At 43.0% G+C, this 16,705-nt stretch overlaps 1 protein-coding gene across 1 annotated transcript in view; it reads left to right on the top strand.

The window, feature by feature from the left end:
* Window positions 1-16,705, top strand: part of SPATA16 (spermatogenesis associated 16) — a 126,851-nt gene that overhangs the window by 92,001 nt on the left and 18,145 nt on the right. Inside the window, exons 8-9 of the mRNA XM_026650190.1 lie at window positions 277-441; window positions 3,747-3,827. Coding sequence (XP_026505975.1) covers window positions 277-441; window positions 3,747-3,827 — 246 coding nt within the window. The remainder of the gene's footprint in view (window positions 1-276; window positions 442-3,746; window positions 3,828-16,705) is intronic.

Below are 16,705 nucleotides of genomic sequence, written 5' to 3'. Positions count from 1 at the left end.
AAAATTACATTAATATCGGATATCTGCAGTCTCCCCCTTCCTATCTGTTTTAAGCTATGTATTTATTTTTCTAGTACTACTAGAGAGATTGTGTAAAGGATGTCTTTTTTCTATATAAGATTTTAGAAAGCATTATCTTAAAGGTGCTGTATGCCTCTTTGGTTACAGTATTGCCAGCGTGAATATATATGATGATAAACCCTGACATAAGTCTCAAGAGAGAAGTAGATTTTCTGTGGCTCTCTTCTAACCCATTTGCTTTTGCTGAGAGGATAGGAGAGTTTCTCTGCATGTTCAGGTGTGATAGAGAAGTTGCAGTATGCCAGCCTCCTCAGTCGGTTGCAGCGAGTCAAGGAACAGTCTCAAGTGATTAATCAAGCGATGGCTGAGCTAGCAACCATTCCCTATCTACAGGACATCAGTCAGCAGGATGCTGAATTGGTAAGTATTTATTTTTAATCCTTGTTTTGGCTTTTGTAGGCAGTGCGCCAAGAGGGGAAAAAAACATTGCAATGCTATTTGTAGTGGAAGTCCATTTTTAATGTGCAGAGAACTTGGAATAGTTTTGAAATCCTCGCTGCAGCATTTTGTCAGAGGAGGGGCTAAGCACCTGGAAGAATCACTTCTATGCAACCCATCTGAATCATTTACACTTGCATTTTTAAAATGTGTTCCCTTCCTCTCACCCTCAGAAAATAATCCTAGAAAATGATTGCAGTTATTTAGATTGTGATGAATTTAAAACATCTAGCACTATAGCTGGATGAAACAAAAGAGGCAGAATTGTCTAGTGGTTAGAGCACCAGGGTGGGACTCAGACGTTTTCTATTCCCGGCTCTGTCACAGAATTGCTGTGTGACTTTGGGCAAATCACTCTGCCCTTCTGAGCTTCAGTTTCTTTGTGTGCACAATGAGGATATTAACACTCACAGGGGTGTTGTGAAGCTGAATTCATTAATGTTTTTAACCGACTTCGATATCCACAAATGGAAAGTGTTATAGAAGTGCAAGCGTTGTCAATATTGTATAGGATAAAGGTTGTTTTATTAAACCACCTGCATGTTTTAAACATTTAATTCCTCTTATTCTGGCAAAACAAATCTCTCATGATTTGACTGAATGAGGATTACATGATCCTCACTCCCTCCATTTATTCTTTATCAGACTTTGATGATCCAAATCCTGGTTTACCGAAGCTCTTGGATTTCCTAAAGCCAATCCCCAAGGTTTGACTGCAGTCCTGCAAAGCTCCTAAGCTCTGCAGTATTGAAGCTTCTCAGAGTAGCTTGCCGTAGAGAAGCTGACCAAATGCCTATGGCTGAGGGAAGTAGTCACCAGATTTTGAAGTCTGTGCTCAAAATAAGGGGAAACCACATTACAGAGCAAATGGTTTATTAAAAGTCACCATCCTTTTGGCCAGGGTTTTCTGGTATTAGAACCCTATGTCCCCATGTTTTAAGGCTGACTAGAGGAATATCTTGAGTTACTGATACATTTATCAGCACAGACTTTCTCCAGAGTACTATATTTTTATTATATCACAGCTAAGAAACATAGTATTAAAATGTTGCCTAAATCTACTTACAACAGCTTTTCTCCAGCTGTGAGCTTGACCTTCCTGGGAACCTTTTTTGAAGCCAGGTTCCAGGAAACCTCAGGAAAACAAGGACAGGGAAAAACTATTCTTTTCTTTTTTGCATAGAACTATGCAGAACCAGAGCCCATTACTGAATAGTCAATCATGAATATTAAACATTCAGTAGGAAATTCCTTGTTTGCCAAGCTCGAAGTACAGCTGATTTAAAAGGAGAGAAAAATTAACAAGCTGTCCTGTCCATAGTATTAAAATGTACTCATGATTTTCTTCATTTCCCAGTGGTTCTTTGCCCTCTCATCTTCTCCAGGACTCTGTCTGACTGCATTTTGTAAACTGTTTACATTAAAGGACACTCAAATTCCTTAGGGCTTGAATGTTATAGCAAAGTTTGGGTATCTCTCAGCTAGGGCACAATTCTGCAGTTACTCCTGCCCAGTGTCCCAGTTATTTCAATGGGAAGCTACCTGGGAGACATGCAGGAGTAACTGTTTGTAGGATTGGGCTCTCAGAGCCTGATACAGTATCCATTCAAGATAATAGAAAAATTCCCACCGATTTCAATGGGCACTGGATGGCATCCTTAATGAATGTGCACTCTGTGGTGGTTTTGGTTAGTCCTTAATTCCCTTTTATAGCTGTATGACTAGATTTTTGATATCTTTCCATCAAGAATATAATAGGCCAAATCCTGTTCTCATTTGCACCTATGTAAATCAGTGGAGATACTAGATTTACACTGGTGCCATTGAAATTAGACTTTAGCCCATTTAAGGCTAGTTTCAGATTTACTGGTAGGAAAATGCTAAATCTGCCATAGGTTTGTTATTATGTACAGTATAAGCAGTATAAAGGGAAAAAAACATCAGTGTGCCATTTCCATGATACAGTGAAGGGCTCGGAGGCATTTCAGATATAAACTCCTTTCTGTAACTACTAAACCATATAAATTCACAGAGTCCTAAAATATGGCAGAGAGAACCTCAGCTCAGGATTTTTTAAATTATTGTTAATTCATAAAATCTGTGGGGGAAGGAGAGACTTCAGTTAATTTGAGCTGTCAATGCAAACAACAATCAACAAAGGCCTTCCAGAGGTTTTGTGGTTTCATATTTGCATTCCCATCAGTCAAAGACCAAAGCTGTCTGAAAAATGGAACTCCATTCTCGTGAAAATCTTTGCTTTTTTGAAAAACTGTCCATTTTAAATGGGATAAAATATCAAAAATATGAAATTTTTCATGAGAAGGAATTTCCAGAAAACTTTTGTTTCTGGAGAACCAAAACAGAATTTTTCAGCTTGCTGGCTGCCTTCCTGGCTAATGTGAGGTTTCTTGCACCTTCCTCTGAAGCATCTGGTGCTGGCCACTGCTGGAGACAGAAAACAGGACTAGATGAAGTATGGGTCTGATCCAGTCTGGCAATTCCTATATTATAATCTTATTTAAATGCAGTTGAAAATGTATTTTTGAAAACGTTTGAGAGGAGGACCCCAAAAGAGGCAATGCCATAACCACACTGAATTTTGGGCCTCGCCTCTAGCACTGAATACTGGTTATCAAGCATTTATCAATACATACTTTTTATGGTTTACAGTAGAAATAGTCTGCCTTGTTCTTTATGCTCTGTTATGCTGAATGATGGGAAGGCTCTGTCAAAGAAAAGGATAGTAAAAAAGGTAAATGAGCTACATGCTTTGAGATACAATAAAAACATCTCAGCTTTAGAATTGTCCTCTAGTGAGGTTTTACGTGCTGTCTTAAATTATGATACATTAACCTTGGAAGAAAACACACACACAAATTCTTGTAATACATAGAATATCTTGGAGAATTAAATAATAAAATATGGTACCTTTATTCTTTACAACTCAAAAGTGGCTTTAAAAAATATAAACATTTACTACATTAAAACCAATAGGTGTAAGTACAAATTTTCCAGCGGAATTTTCCCCATTGTTTCCCCATTTTATATCCACAATAATACAGAGTAATGGCTGAAGCGAAGATGAGGTGGTGATGCTCATTGTGTGAAAGATGAGTAATAAAATCATCAGTGTACAAATGAATTTTTAATTGGGTTTTAATCTGTGTATTTAGGGAAGTTATTTCTGTGTGAATTCCACACTGATAATTTTTATCTTGGTGCCACAGCTGCAGTTGCTAATGGCAGATGCCATGGACACCCTTGAAGGAAGAAGTGATAAAGAACGTGTGTGGAATAAAATTCAGAAGGTAAAACTTGCAGCTGAAGACAGCAGAATGCTCTGCTTCTCAGGGAGTGAATGTCCATCTTGGGGCACATTTGTTCCGATGGTGAAAATGAAAGTTGGTGCTATTGTGGGCCCAACCTTTTGTCTTGGCACTTGTTAGTGCACGGACAGTTAGCCCCAAATAAGTGTTTGTTTTTGCCTTAATACTCTCATATGTTCAGTCTTTGACAGCGTTAACAGTTTCACATGGTCATCATCTGGGGAAACAGTTTGAATCGCTTTGTTTTGATGGTGTCAAGTATCAGAGGGGTAGCCGTGTTAGTTTGAATCTGTAAAAAGCAACAGAGGGTCCTGTGGCACCTTTAAGACTAACAGATAACAGTCTTAAAGGTGCCACAGGACCCTCTGTTGTTTGTTTTGATGATTATTATACTTACCTTCATTCTCCCCCTTTTTGGGATATTGTTTTAACTGTTTTTCATTTCGGGTAAAATTCAGCCCAGATCAGAGAACACACACAAGACTCTGTGCGCTATTTACACCTCACTTAAACCCCACTGAAAAGCTTAAGTGAGGCTTAGGTGGTGTGAGGCTTACAGGGTGTGTAGTGCCTTTCTTGGGACTTCTGCATTTGGTCAATATCACCCTTAAAGGACTTAAGAAGGGTTAAATGGTACCTAGGGTCTTGTGCTGACTGTCAGCACTGGGATGAATTTGACCCTATATAATAAATAATGGCCTGCCTGTGAAGAAATAAGGATATCTTATATTGACACAAAGCCTTTCACCCTAAAGCACTTTACAATTGTACACATACAGCACTGGTTAAATACAGCCACCGCTGAGAAAGGGGATGACAGCACAGGCAAGGGGAAATTTTGCTCAAGGTTCAAAGCATTGCTCTGTTACAGATTGTCATGGGATCTTCAGTGTCCCAGCCGAACAGATGGGACTTCAGTTTTAAAGAGCCCATCTAAATACCCAGGCATAGCAAATTGCATCTCTCTTGGAAAAATGAAGGGCAGATGACTTGAATTTGAATACTGCCAGGACCTGAATTTGTGGTTCCAGGGAGTTGAGAAACTAGATTCTGGTCTCAGTCACATCAGTGCAAACTCTAACCCTAAATCCATTGACTCAATGTAACTTAGTAGTGTGTACTCCAGAGTTACACAGGTGTAACTGAGACAAGAACATGTCCCTAGTTATTTCAGAATTCTAACATGCTTCTACATCTGTGCAAAGAATGCAGAGGAATTCGGGCATTGATAGTTCCATGCTCTCTCAACCCAGCAGAGCTATAGTGGTTTGTGATATCACCAGAATCCCCCAATAGCCACCATTCCATGCCATTAAATACAGTTTGTTTATTTCCTTATATTCCAGTGATCTGAGTCTGCTTTTGAAATTTCAAAATTTTTAACAAACAAAAATATTTCTAACTTAAACCAAATACGACAGATGTTTGAAACTGTTCAAATAAATGCTGCCAGAGCAATGTAGAGAGATTTAGTCACTTTCAGAATCAGTGATTACAACTGAAGCCAACTGGGTTAAAATTCCCAGAATATGTTGGGTCTGAATGCAGTTTTAACAAGAAATAATTCATTGTCTAGATGTCAGATCAGTGGCTCATGATGACTTTTTCAAAGTACAGAATTGTTTGCAAAAGGCGATCATTGGGGTTTTTTCAGATGTTTTTCAAAAATACCTAGAGTAATAAAGAGATGTCTTTTTGTCATATTTTATTAGAAACATGAAGAGATTAAATAAATGCTATAATATTCACAAAATTTCAGCTCTGCAATTGGTATATTTTAAGATTATCTCACATCTGCCCACAGATCCCATGAGATGATATTTTTAATGCTTATACTAATGTTTCCTTTCATAAATAATAACTAAACATTGATATAAAATTTAAAAAGAAATACAAACCGCTAGCTGAATGTCCACAAAGATCTGACTGCCTTATGCCTCATTTACAATTACCCCTCCCCCTTAGTTAAAAGGGCCAATATCTAGCCTCAGATACAACTTCCATGGATAGCAGTGGGAAAGGTGTGCTCATATCTGCTAGCAGAATTTAGTGCTTTGAGATTATCTCTTTGTATAATTAGGTGTCTCCGAAAGAGTTCCAATTTGAGCCACAGGACTGTGGAATTGTTCTGACTTAGGTATACAGTACTCCAAATCTGTGTTAAACAAATATTACGTTTGTATCATCAAGCACTCAAAGGTAGGAAATACCAAAATTAAGATTGATTGGGCATCTTTATTATTGGTATTATGACACTGTCTTTAATTACATGATCACACAGACTGGCACCCAGTCCCAGTCTTTCCCCTAGGCTCTTCATCCCAATCTACTCCCGCTGACCCCTCTCCCTTCCACCCTCACTCCCTCCCTGCCCCATGGGTCCCGCTCTTCTCTGTGCAGTTATTTGGCTTTCTCCTCTTCTTCCATCCTGCCAGCATGCCACCAGAGGGACCACTGAGAGCACAGGAGAAACAGTCTCCTCCCCCCCCCCCCCCCCCCCCGCTCTTGATTCTGGTGCCCAGTGTGACCATCTCAGTGATCTGTAGCAACCAGGAGCAGCAATTGCAAACAATTGCGTTATATGACCATCCAATCAACATTAAGCAGTATGTCTTTCATACAATATGCAAGTGCAAGCTTCAGTTTACATAATTTTTGCTGTCCATTCTATTTCCATGTTGTTATATCTCTCTTCTAATTGGTTTATTATCCCTGATCACACACTGATCATGCATGCTGACCAGGCCTTTCACCCCTGTTTTTTCACAATGTGGGAACTTTTTGGTAGTACATTTTGTGCGCTCATTGTGCTGATAACTTCCTCTTATCTATGTAATATCCTCCAAGTCAGTAAATTCTGTGAACAAAACATCACATTTGTCCTATACAACACTATTAACTAAGTTCACATAAGGACATATTAGCAAGGCAAACACCCATGTCAAAGACTAGGCCCGGGGTGGACAACCTGAGCCTGAGAAGGAGCCAGAATTTACCAATGTACATTGCCAAAGAGCCACAGTAATACGTCAGCAGCCCCCCATGAGCTTCCCCTCTCCCCCGCTCCCAGCGTCTCCTGCCCATCGGCAGCCCCGCTGATCAGCACCTCCTCCTCCCTCCCCACACCTCCCAATCAGCTGTTTTGTTGCATGCAGGAGGCTCTGAGGGGGAGTGGGAGGAGCGTGGGCATAGCAGGCTCAGGGGAGGGGGCGGAAAGGGGTGGAGTGGGGGCAGGGCCTGTGGTAGAGCCAGGGGTTGAGGAGCGAGCACCCCCCGGCACATTGGAAAGTTGACACCTGTAGCTCCAACCACGGAGTCGGTGCCTATACAAGGAGCCGCATATTAACTTCTGAAGAGCCACAGGTTGGCCACCCCTGGACTAGGCCATAGCCAGCAAGCTTAGTGTAAGTATTACCCTGGCCTGTTCAACCTCATTCACTATACGTATCCCATGCTTATGACATTTCCAACAAGCTATGAGGGGATGGCGCATGCTCAGTGCAGATGAGCTCTTTGGAGAATTTAGCTGCCAAAGTCTTAACAAGTCTCTACTGAGCATGTGAGAACTGAGATTTTTCAAAGGCTTATAACAGCCAAATATTCATGAGGGTGGCAAAAGGCATATTCCTAATACAAAGGGCATCTCCTGCCAAATTTCAAGTCCCTGCTCCAAAACATGGGCGCAGTAGAGCTTCTCAATGAAACAATTATATTAATTTTGTTAACATGGGCAAACCTACATATTTTTCCCTAATCTAATTCTTGGAAACAGCTAAATTATTTTCACTAAAACTTTCCAGATAAATTCAGTCAAGAGCAGCCACCCAGCATAGAAAACTTCTGCCTGAATGGTTAAAGTTTGGCTAAGTTATAAGCAACTGAAAAAAAGTTTTATAGTGAAGTGTTGGACAAAATATATAGACAGCACTATTTGCTCTGCCTATAATACAGAGGCACTATATAAATGTATTCTAGAACAGTGAAATTTGAAAAAACTAAATGTGGGAGACAGTTTTTTTCAGAAATGGACACCTAAAGTAAGGAGTCTAATCTGTATTTGGGCACCTGGTTAAATAAACTGATTATCAGAAGTGTGGAGCAACCCCACACCTCACAATGACTTCAGTAGAAGCTGCTGGGTTCTCAGCATTGTTGAAAATCAGGCCACTTATCTAGGCACCTAAATATTGACTTAAGGCCTAATCGAATGCCCACTGAAATTAATGGAAGGATTCCCAGACACTTCAACAAGTGCTTTATGTATCCTAACTTTAGACATTCATTTTTGAAAATCTTGGCCAGGGTATTTTTCTCCCTTGTATTGTAACCTTAACATGAACCAGTTCAACCGTTAAAACTGAACAGCATATTCTATGGTTGGGAATAGAGCCGTGCGAAATTCAGAATTTCCATTCTGTGGGAAATTCCAACATTTCAAAATTTGTTTTTATTCTGAACTGTAACAAAAACAAACAAAATTAGAAATTTCCCACAAAACAGAATTTTTGAAAACACTTCTGTTCCAGTCAATCAAAATGTTTCATTTTTATATGATTGAAACATTTTGTTCTGATTTTGACTTGTATTTTATAGTAGACTATAATTTAATAGAAAATTGAATACGTTTCTAAACAAAAGATCAAAATGTTCCATTCATATAAGGTTGAAATGTTCTGTTTTGACTTTATCAAAACACATTTTATTTGTTTTGTTTTCCTAAATCAAATTTAATTAAAATCAACATGTTCACATGGAAAGTTTCAATTTCAATGAAACAACATTTTCTGACAGAAAAATCATCCTGTTGGGAACTTTTTGACCAGCTCTAGTTAGGAATGTTAAACAGTCCTAATACATAGCTGAGGAGAAGGATTACATCAGATGATGAAGGGCTGGTGGATGGAGGTTGTACATAGAATACAGTTTGTAATCCATATGTGCTAAGACTTTTTGGAGAGGTTCAAATTTCTCACAGGGCTATAAATTGCTCAGCTATCCCATGACTGATTATGTGGCTGTGTGCATACAGCTGTATGTGGCTTTATGCAGTTACAAGTTATTTAGTTGCCTTTATTGCCATTGAATTAATTTACATGTTCTGAAATAAGCAGGAGACCATAGTGGAGCTTGTGTAATCAGTTATAAATGCAAAGCTCTTAAAACATCTGATATCCAGATTGTCACCACTTAAGTTTGGTTTTTCATAGAATCATAGAACTGGAAGGGACCTCAAAAGGTCATCTAGTCCAGTCCTCTGCACTCAAGGCAGGACTAAGTATTATGTAGGCCATCCCTGACAGGTGTTTGTCCAACCTGCTCTTAAAAATCCCCAATGATGGAGATTCCACCACCTCCCTAGGCAATTTATTCCAGTGCTTAACCACCCTGACAGTTAGGAAGTTTTTCCTAATGTCCAATCTAAACCTCCCTTGCTGCAATTTAAGCCCATTGCTTCTTGTTCTATCCTCAGAGGTTAAGAAGAACAATTTTCCTCTCTCCTCCTTGTAACAACCTTTTATGTACTTGTCTCCTCTCAATCTTCTCTTCTCCAGACTAAACAAACCCATTTTTTTCAATCTTCCCTCATAGGTCATGTTTTCTAGACCTTTAATCATTTTTGTTGCTCTTCTCTGGACTTTCTCCAATTTGTCCACATCTTTCCTGAAATGCAATAGAAGCAGCAGAATTATAGCTGTGCTTATTTTCCAAATGGTTAAAGGGTCTGTCAGAATTCCCTTTGCAAACCGCTATTTTCAGGATATTATACTTTAAGTCAACCATAAAAATTCATTCAGGTTGAAACTTGATATACAAGGACCCTCCGAACACATTTCTTTTCTTCCTGCAATAGTAGAGAGGGCTTATCAAATTAGTTTAAAATTATTCTGGCCATTTTTAAACTGTAAGAGTGACAAAAACATTAGACTTTGGTGGAGGCAGATGTTTTATGGGATTCTGCTCTCATCCAGTTCATTGATGGCTTTGCCTTTTTTCATTAAATGTTCTGACTGAATTTAGCATTCGGGTTAATTGTTATTTTAAAGTATTAAAAACGAAGCAAAAATGGCTGAATAATTTTACTGATAAAAGCAAAATGGCTATGTAAAGAGTCTGTCTTTCTCACTATTAATGGGACATGGAGACTTTCACCTGTAGGTCCCTGCATAAAATTTGGCCAACGTCCCAAGTTGTTGAAATTATTGCTACCTGACAGCTGTTTGAGTTGGAGGCAATCTCAGTCCATTTCCTGGTGAACAGGTGTCCGACCACAGAATGCTCACTAATCACTGACACTAGTATTCTCAGCAGACAGGCCAAGAAATTAGGTACACAGGAGCTGAAATTCACCTCCCTTCACCCTCAACCCAAAGCCCAAGTATGTGTGATTTGTGCAGGGAAGCTAATATTGCAGGTGCCAGATATAAAATCTCTTCCATGTCCATCTGTCTCCACACCTGCCCCCAAGCTAGAATAGAGGCTGAGACCTCTGCAGATCCCTCCAGTGCAGGTTGTGGCCACTGGATCCATGTAATCAAGGACCCACTGGACATGCTTCTGTCCAGTCCCAGGCCAGTTTCCATGTTTCAATGTGGGGCTGAAATAGACCCTAGGTCCACCATGTGTAGAAGGTATAGAGTTCTCCTGCATCCCTATTATGCTGCTGTGCACCCTCCATGCAGTGAATCCATGGCACTGGCAGTTCCGCAGTGAGGACTTTCTGTGCCATATATTGCTAGATACATTTAACCCACAGAGACCTACCCTTCCTCTCACCCATCAGGGTAATCTCTCCAAGTCAGCATTCAAGTACATTTACTGAGCAGTGTTGAAGAACTTGCATTGTCACTGTCTGGTCTGCGCCTATATTTAAAAATGATCTTCTATCTACCTGCCAGGACCTTGTGTCAGGGTACTGTGTATCTGATGCAGTCCCTACACTGCTGTAGATGTTAGTGATGTCATTAAATATTGCAAGGAAACAGACTCGTGGACTCAGGACCTTTCGGGTAATTGAGGGAGGAATTGATTTTCAGTCATTTCAATATAAGACCAAGTGCATTAATAAAATATCTTTGACTTCCATCTCTCTTTTCTAGTTTTAAGAAACTCCCATCTTAAACTTGCCAGAGCCTACAAATCATAACTTTTGGGGTTACAACAGAAAAGTTTTGTCTTGTGTTCAAGGCACTGGGCCAGGACTGTAGCCTGATCTATGAATTATGCATTCATTATATTGATTGCTTAATATCCAGTTATCACTTTGAGGTTTGACACGTTCTTATCCCAAGATCAGGCCCAGTATTATCAAAATTACTGTTCAGTTGGGAACGCCAATGTGCATGGTTTCAGCACTCACAATTTAGGAACCTTTCTATATTTACAATAGTTTATTAATACATTTAGCAAAATCCCAAACACTGTAACCCGGCAAGGTAGATAGAGATAAAACAGACTGTACATTTGAACATTCATATATTCACACCATGCCTTGAAGAACAAACTGAAATGTTAGAAATTATCTTCATCATCATCATCATCCTGGCATCTCCCAAGGGCGACATCTCTCTCTACTCCTGCTCAGAGACTGGGAATCCAACTTTTATAATATGTTACACTGACACCATTATGCCTAATGCATATTCAATAGGGGTGTCTCTCCTCTTCCTTATTTGGATTTCCTCACCCTACTAATGTTGGGGTGACCTTCTCCTATAGCAGTGGTTCGTCTTCTAGAGATGTCCCTGTGGGTGCTCCACTCCATGTGTTGGTGCGTCCCTGCCAGGGACGGCTCCAGGGTTTTGGCCGCCCCAAGCAGCCAAACAAAACAAAACAAAACAAAAAGCCGCAATCGTGATCACTCCGAGCAGGAGTGAGGGACCGTCCGCCGAATTGCCACCGAACAGCTGGACGTGCCGCCCCTCTCCAAAGTGGCCGCCCCAAGCACCTGCTTGGTAAGCTGGTGCCTGGAGCCGGCCCTGGTCCCTGCGCCTTTGCTCGGAGATTTTTGTAGCAGTACTCGTACCGGCCACGCATGCGCAGAGCCTGCCCCCCGCTCTGAGTCTAGCTTAATAGTACGCATGCGCGGCCGGTCTCCTCAGTTCCTTCTCTACCGTCTCCGGCCTGAGACGGAGCTCAGCAGACTCGTTAAGAAATTCTTTCCTCTGGTTACAATTGCCCTTCTAGTTAGTTAGTTTGTTGTTAGTTCATTGTTAGTTATAGTTAGTTACCATTTCTATCTTTAAAAAAAAAAAAAATTTGTTCCTGTCAGCCGCAGCCGCTTCGGACATGCCTGGCTCCACAGGCTTTAAGCGCTGCTCTACCTGCAAGGAGGCTATCCCCCTGTCAGATGGCCACTCACAATGTATAAAATGTTTGGGGGAGACCCACATCCCCCAAAGATGTGCCCACTGCAGTAAACTTAGCTCCAGGGCACAGAAGGACAGGGAGCTTAGACTGAAACTGGTCCTCCTTCAGCAATCCCTAGGGTCAGCTTCAGACCCAGGCGCTCATTCCGGCTGCGTTGCCCGCCACAGCGCCCCCGCCTGAAAGAAGAACAAAAAAACTGCAAAAAAAGGGCAACTTCTGTCACGAAAGAAAGCCAGGCGACATAAGATTTCTCCAGGCAGGTCTACAGCTTCCCTGCCTGTGCTCCCCTGCTTGAGCACATTTGACGAGCCGGGCTCCTCCGGCACCGCGCGAAACCCGCCTGAGGCTGCGGCGGCGGCTCAAAGCTCCGGTGCCGAGGCTTTAGGCTTCCAGCTGCCTGCCTCTCTTCTGGCACCGTTCGGCACCGCGAGGGACGCGGTGCCGACATTCCACAACCTGCCTGACCCCCTGCAAGCTGATATTGCTCTCCCGGCACCGGCCACTGCACCGACACCCGCTGGGCTGACTGGCAGTGAGCCCAGGCTCAAAACACCGGTGCAGAGGAATTTTTCCTCACAGCAACTTCCTCCTGCACAGCCTTCACCTCACACAGGAGCCTCAGCACAGCAATTTACTCAGGCAAGAGATCTGTTTGTGTCACCCATCCTGCAGTCACCCCTGCTGAATGACTGCTTCTCTCCAATGGCTGAGTCAGGATCTGAACAGCCTTCCTCCAGTGAGGAGGAAGCTGGACCACAGGGGGATTTTTCACCGTATCAAGACTCCCATCCCCAGACCCCAGTCAATTGAGGTCATAGAAAAATTACCTCATCCTATTCTCAGGATCCTGCCCCCTGGGGTGTGAACCCCTGGATGGCACCACGTATGCCCTACCCACCACCATGGCAATATTGGGCCCCATGGGCATCATACCCTCGAGAACACAAGCGCTACTCCACGTCAACCAGGTGCAACACCTGCCTAGCACCACCACCTGATGAACCTGCCAATGACACAAGACACCAGGCAGCACCGTCACACTTGCAGGATCAATCAAATCCTGCTTCTATTCCAGTAGAGCCGGAGGTAACGCCTGAAGAAGCCTTACTTCCACCTCCTCCAACATGGTCGGATGACTTCTCAAAATTCCAAGACCTTTTTAAAAGAGTTGCCAGTGACTTGAGAATTAACTTGGAGGAAGTCCCTGAACAACAGCATGAGTTAACGGACATCTTACAGCCCTCTTCTTCCTCTAGGGTTGTATTATCAATCAACGTAGCCCTTTTAGAACCCGCTAAGTCCATCTGGCAGACTCCAGCTACAAGCCTACCTACCTGTAAACAAGCGGACTGCAAGTACTTCATCCCTTCTAAGGGTTCTGAATTCCTTTTTACCCATCCAGCACCAAACTCGTTGGTAATAGATGCAGCGAACCAAAGGACCAAACAACAGTATTCCCGCTTCACCCCGGCCAACAAGGAAAGTAAACGCTTGGACCTCTTTGGTCATAAAGTGTATGCATCCTCAACGCTACAATTTTGTATTGCTAATTATACTGCAGTTCTTGCAAAATATGACCACAGAAACTATAATAAATTCATGGACTTTATTGATGACATTCCAGAACAGAAGAAACAACAATTCACAGCTCTGGTTTCCGAGGGACAAATCAGATCACGTACCGCTCTTCAAGCGGCCCTCGATGTAGCCAATACCGCAGCAAGATTGACCGCCACAGCAGGGGTCATGCGCCGAGGTTCATGGCTCTCCTCCTCTTTCTTTCCTCGAGAGGTCCAGAGTACCATTGAAGATCTTCCCTTTGACGGTGACAAACTCTTTGCTTCCACCACGAACGACGTACTTCATTCAATGAAGGACTCAAGGGCAACCCTCCGGTCCTTAGGAATCCAAACCCCTACGACAAGAAGGCGACAATATAGATATCAACCTTACCACCGTCCACGCTACCCCGCATATACACAACACTTCCATCGATCACAGGAATAACAACAACAGCAACGCCAGAGACCGAGATTCCAGCATCATCGTCCCAATTCTTCGGGGGCACCTCAACCCCCTCCAAATAATAGCAGATTTGAAGCCTTGGTCGAGGGTTTAGAAAACAACATTCCCACTTCAGCAAGTACACCTATTTTTGGACACCGCCTACGACCATTTTCCCATCAATGGCAGAACATTACCACCGACAAGTGGGTTATAGAGGTCGTTACAATTGGCTACTCCATCCCCTTCCTCTCCTTGCCTCCCACCCACCCACCCTCCCTGTCCCTCTTCAGAGACCCTTCTCACGAGCACCTGCTCCTCCAAGAAGTGCAACATCTCCTTCAACTGGGAGCAATAGAAATTGTGCCCGAACGACACAAAGGGAAGGGTTTTTACTCCCATTATTTCTTAACAGAAAAGAAAACTGGGGGATGGCGACCGATCCTTGAGCTCAGGCGGCTCAACAAATTTGTCAAAAAGCAAAAGTTCAAGATGGTTACTCTCACCACCATAATCCCAGCGCTGGAGCAGGGCGATTGGTTTTCAGCCCTCGACCTACAGGACGCCTATTTTCATGTGACTATACACCCGGCCAACAGACGCGTCCTTTGTTTTACCCTTGGCTCAACACATTTTCAATACAGGGTTCTACCCTTCGGACTGTCCATGGCCCCCCGTGTTTTTTCCAAGCTCCTAGCCGTAGTCACTGCCTACCTCAGGAAACAAGGGGTCATAATATTTCCTTACCTCGACGATTGCCTCCTCAAACCCTCAACATTTGACGAAGCTCTCCGATTCACGTGGCTTACCGTCGATTGTTTCCTATCTCTAGGCCTACAAATAAACAAAAACAAATCCACATTATGCCCCACCCAACATCTGGAGTTCATAGGCGCAGACCTCGACTCCCGGACGGGGTTGGCATCTCTCCCACCTGACTGCTTCAACTCCATAAGCCTACTGGCCACAAAACTTCGCAACAGTACCCAGGTCACTGCCTGAGACTGTCTACAACTACTAGGTCACATGGCCTCGTGCACTTTTGTGGTCCAAAATGCACGACTCTACATGAGGTGCTTCCAAGCGTGGTTGGGCACGGTTTACAGACTGAATGTGCACTCTCTAAACAAGCCTCTCTCGATACCGTTCAGAGTCAAAGATTCTCTACTGTGGTGGACAGTTCACTCCAACCTCTGTTCTGGAGTCCCCTTTCTCCAGGAGGCTCCATCCCTCATACTGACTACCGATTTATCCCTGACAGGATAGGGTGTACACATGTCTCACCACACAGTCCAGGGGCTATGGTCTTCAACCGAAACCTCCCTGCACATAAATGTCCTAGAACTTGGAGCCATACGCAATGCGTGCCGTCACTTCCTCCCACTAATCAGGAATCAACATGTACGCATAATGACAGACAACATTGCCTGCATGTTCTATGTAAACAGGCAGGGAGGGGCTCGCTCCCACTCACTTTGCACAGAGGCTATGAAGCTCTGGAATTGGTGCCTTGCCAACAACATCCGGATATCAGCTGCCTAACTTCCCGGAGTGATGAACACCACAGCGGATGAACTAAGCAGATGCTTTCCCTGGGATCACAAATGGGCGATAGATGAGAGAACCATTCACAACATATTCCGTATTTGGGGTCACCCAACCATAGATCTTTTTGCAACTGCAAAAAACACAAAATGTCCCGACTTTTGCTCCAGAGTGGGACTGGGCAAACATTCCCTGGGAGACGCATTCATGATCCCATGGCACCAGAACTTACTCTATGCTTTCCCCCTGATACCGGTTCTCAACAGGGTCCTGATAAAAATACGAACAGACCATGCCACGGTGATTCTGATTGCCCCGTCGTGGCCCAGACAACCGTGGTTTCCATTCCTCACCAGAATGTCGATTCGACCACCAATTTCATTGCCCCTCATCCCGAACCTCCTGTCACAGCAACACGGCCGATTTCTTCACCCCAAACTGTCCATGCTTCACCTCAAAGCCTGGTTCCTACATGGTTCTCCCAAAGCGAACTAGATTGCTCTGACCAAGTTCAAAGAGTGCTCCTACATAGCAGAATACAATCTACTCGCACCACCTATCTACGAAAGTGGAAGCGATTCACACAATGGTGTTCAGCTAAACAATTTTCTCCCATATCGGTACCTCTCCCGATCATACTTGACTACCTACTGGATCTTAAGCAATCTGGCCTTTCTTTCAGCTCCATAAGAGTCCATTTAGCTGCTATTACAACCTTCCATGACAGAACCGACGATACTTCTGTTTTTGCTCATTCAATCACCAAGCATTTCCTCAAGGGACTCCAAGCCCTATACCCAGACATTAAACCGCCTACCCCTCCGTGGGACCTTCATTTAGTACCTCCGCCAGACGGGCAGGAGAAATAGCAGCTCTTATGGCAGATCCACCATATACGCTATTTTTCAAGGACAAGGTTACCCTTAGATTACATCCTAAATTCC

Source organism: Terrapene carolina, unplaced genomic scaffold (genome assembly GCF_002925995.2).
Source record: "Terrapene carolina triunguis isolate 2854851 unplaced genomic scaffold, T_m_triunguis-2.0 Scaffold88, whole genome shotgun sequence".
Lineage (NCBI taxonomy): Eukaryota > Metazoa > Chordata > Testudines > Emydidae > Terrapene > Terrapene triunguis.
Note: the sequence above shows the minus strand (reverse complement) of the source record. Positions and strands in the feature narration are given on the sequence as shown.